We start from the raw sequence: 4,124 nt of genomic DNA, 5'->3' as shown, positions 1-4,124 counted from the left end.
AAAAACCAACGAGAGGGCACAGATTATGTTATTACCTAAAAGTTTGATAATGGGTCAATTCACTCCAAAATCAAAAATGACAGCACCCTATTGAAACTAGCAAACGAAAATTTGCTGTCGTACGTTTGTAAGACGGAGACAACACATGCGGGTACGACGTCCTCTTAAACAATTTTAGTAATATCGGCATGATTATTATTATCTCATCGCAACGGATGTCAACGTAGGTATTTATCTAATGTTAAAAGTCCTTATAACACTAGCGGAGTTTCCATATTATTATACCCATTACTTACAGCTAAGATAGAAAACTGGCAGTGTTTACGTTAGACCTTTTAATAACCTTTTTATCTAACCTATATTCTGCCGAGGTTTACAAATTACCTTTATATTATAATGGAACTACAAAATTAACAAAACTTGAAATGTATAATAAAAAAAAGGCTTAACTTACAGTTAGTAAGTACAATAATCGTATGCACTACCTTTATTGACTTATTTTTAAATTTTTTGAAAAGTAAAGACTATTTTGTAATTTTTATTACTAATATAATGTATGTATTTATAAATTACATATTTGTATTTACTAAAGTTTATATTTTGTCTGTTTTATTATTTAGGATTCAGATGGTATACATATTATTAAAATGTTATTTTGACTGTGGTTAAATTATAATAGGGTTTTATGATGAAAAATATTAAATATTTATGCTGATTTATTATATCTAATTATGTATATTATATTAATTTGAAACGTAGATTTATTTATCGATTAAAATATCACGTGGGTTTAAGATTACAAACTACGAGTAATACTATGTAACTAATTAAACGATACACTTTAAATGACTCATGGCCCACACTGTCTAAATATAATAAAATATGCCACTCCACAATTACATTTCCTACTGCGTAAATATGATCTGACCTGTGAACAGACATGATAATAATACGAGTAATAATATGTTAGTGTTCCGAAAATTATTATTTAAAATAATTTGTTATTTCCTAAAATCATAAATAAATTTGTAATCTATTATAGTTATAGAAAATACTTACATAAAGTTATTCATTTATTTAAACTTAATTATTTTATGTTAGATCATTAGTAATCTAACAATTGTAATTTTAGACACTGTTACATATTTTTTTTTTTTCATTAAAATTAAATGTATACTTACCAAACAGAGGAAACCTTCAAAATATGATTATACCGTATTACCATTTGAAAAAAAGTTGGTCAAACCCTTGTAATGAAACCGGGCTTAACCGACAGCCGTCCTAAGTTTCAAAGTCTAGAGCATACCTGCATACTCAGATCCAGTGGCATAGCTATTTGTTTATGGCCTTTGGGCAAGGATGTTTTTAAAAAACACATTTAATCATAGCCCTACATAATATAGCAAAACTATAGTCTTAATGAATGACTTCGGCATTGAACTACAAATAAAAATCTTAAAATTATCTAAATTAACTATTGGGTAATTGATAATATTACCACGCAGCTTTCTTTTTAAATTAATTGTTGTTAAAAAGTTATAGTAATTTGAGAAAGTTAAAATAATTGTTTGCTTCTAAACAACCGTTGTAATTTGAAAAACTGAAAAAAGTTTTGTAGTGCCCTAATAAATATTGTGGCCTTTAATTTTGATAATAAGTGTTTTTGTTCTGAAATCATTTTGGAGTGATTTATTTTGAATCTTAGTGTTAAACACATAATTACGTTGCTCCATTGGGGGGAGGAGTTCTGGGAGGAGCTATGCCTCCTGCTATTTTAGTTAATATGAGCTGTTTTATTACATGTAAAAAAAATATAGTATGTGCTATATTATCAGTGATTTTTAGGTTTGCCCTCCCTCTCCGGCTTATATTTTTTGCAGGCGCCCTTGCTTGATTATTATTAATTATCTATTATACCATATTATATCTTGAAATTAAATCAAAAACTAAACATTACTATAGAAAATGTATTCATTGCACTTTATTTAATTTATTGATTAAATGACAGTTAGTTAGATATGTTAAGACTTAAGTGTGAACTATGTTGGCAATCATCTGTCTATCATTGATAGTAATAATAATACTTAAATAGTTAAATACTACAACTATTCTAATATACAAAGTATAAAACACTTTTCTTTTTAAAAATACTTGATTTTTAACAATCTTTAATATATTTTTAACTGATCTCTGTACACATTTTATAGATGCAGTAGCAGCTGCAAGTTTGGGTGAAAATATAACTGACCCTCCAAAATCATTAGGAATTGATGATGGTTTTAAAAGTGGAGCTTCCGAATGTGGTAAATCTATTGTGGCTATGGCACATCAAATGGTGTCTGGACGGAGAGCATATCAAGGACGTTCTTCGGGTCCTCAAGATATTCTTGTCGTAGGACCGTCACCATCAATGTTATCTAAGCGACGGAACAGCAAATCGCTCCCAGCCAGTCCCATAAGTTCACCACCTGGATCACCACGATTGATGCGTAAAAATCCTTATTTCACAGCACCGTTTCAAGAAGAATCATCTGGAGATAAACATGGCTCATCGTGGATATTATCAAACTTATTTTCACACAGAGCTGATTCACAAGAAGAATTATCTGATAAAGAATCTAAGCGATTCCCTAAACCATTGTCTTCCACTAATTTATCCATAAAACCCAAACCTACAGAGCTGAGAGAGATGAACTTCTGGACACCTACATCAATGTAATCATTCAGGCTAAAAAAATTATTTTATTTATAAAGATTTTCTGCACTTTTGGTTATATTATTAATTTGTGTTGTTGGAATTATTTTATATGTATCTTATTTTTCCCTTATAATCTCCTTAACTTAGTACCTGTAAAAATCATTTTTAGTTTTAAGTTTACGTTGTTATTTTCTTTATCTTTTTTTGTTTAATTTTATAATATTAAGTACCAAAATAATTATGATATGAAGACAATACATTGTATAGTGCGCATCTTTTATACATATAAGATATAACTGTATGAGTAATCTTTATATTTTAATATCAATAATCTATATTTAGACAATTTTTTGTTTATTAATCACTCCTAAAAGTTTGTTTACATTTTTTTTTACTCAAGTATTAATATAAACCAAATGTATAATATAATTTTATTTCTCAAAATTGAATGAATGCAAAAATATATATCATTGACATTATTGTCATTTACTCTAAATACTGTGAATAATTTATAATATGCATATAATTATGCACATTGTCATAACGGCAAAAATAATGTTTGTTTTAAACAGTCAATTAAAAAAGTGATGTGGCCAATAGTGCAAACGACATTAAGACAGTAATCTATCAAATTATCTATTTTAAAATTAATTTGCTTTGCATATCATACTCATAGAACAATGCTACAATTGTATCAATGATAACAATTTAAAAACAAATAATCTATGGTTTGAATGAATGAGCTATATATTAATATCAAAAAAACTCATTACAATTATCCAAGGTCATTGTCATTCACCGATCCAAACTATTATTTACATGTTTTATTTATTATAAGCTAGAGAGAAAATTATTTCTAATCTATTTAGGTATTTTAAATTATTAGTCTACTACAAATCTAGGGAAAAAAGTCCCTTACCAACAAACACTAAACAATCAATGATTATGCTTTAATTTTTGATATTATGTATTATTTACTTTAACATAATGTATTGTCGTGATTTAAATAAGTTAATATAATTATATTTTTGTATTTTCACATCATGTTTATTTATGTATTTGAATCAGAATAATAATAACACATATGTCATGTTTACACAACAATATTATAACATATGCAATGACATTGCATCTTACTTTATACTTAAAAACTAGTTCTTAAGAGGACGTTATACCCGCATGTGTTGTCTCCGTCTTACAAGTGCATAATATAGCAAATTATACACTCGGCAAAACACGTGTAGCTCCGTTGGTTTAAAAATTAGAGTGAATTGATCTCTTATAAAATCTAAAGGTAAGATTATTATCTAGACAACCTCATGAGATTTTTAGTATATTTTAATTTTTAAGTGAGTTATGAGTACTTTAAGATGTACAAACAATTTACAATTTTAAAATACCCATAGCTTGCTTTAAAATTAAAATA

At 27.4% G+C, this 4,124-nt stretch overlaps 1 protein-coding gene across 1 annotated transcript in view; it reads left to right on the top strand.

Annotated features, from left to right (window-relative positions):
• Positions 1–3,737, top strand: part of LOC100302321 (uncharacterized protein) — a 16,699-nt gene extending 12,962 nt beyond the window's left edge. Inside the window, 1 exon segment of the mRNA NM_001162434.1 lies at positions 2,208–3,737. Within this exon segment, the coding sequence (NP_001155906.1) occupies positions 2,208–2,719 (512 nt within the window). The 3' untranslated portion in view covers positions 2,720–3,737.
• Positions 3,738–4,124: the final 387 nt, after the last annotated feature.

The sequence above is a fragment of the Acyrthosiphon pisum genome, chromosome A1 (assembly GCF_005508785.2).
Source record: "Acyrthosiphon pisum isolate AL4f chromosome A1, pea_aphid_22Mar2018_4r6ur, whole genome shotgun sequence".
In the NCBI taxonomy this organism is placed as follows: Eukaryota; Metazoa; Arthropoda; class Insecta; order Hemiptera; family Aphididae; genus Acyrthosiphon; species Acyrthosiphon pisum.
Note: the sequence above shows the minus strand (reverse complement) of the source record. Positions and strands in the feature narration are given on the sequence as shown.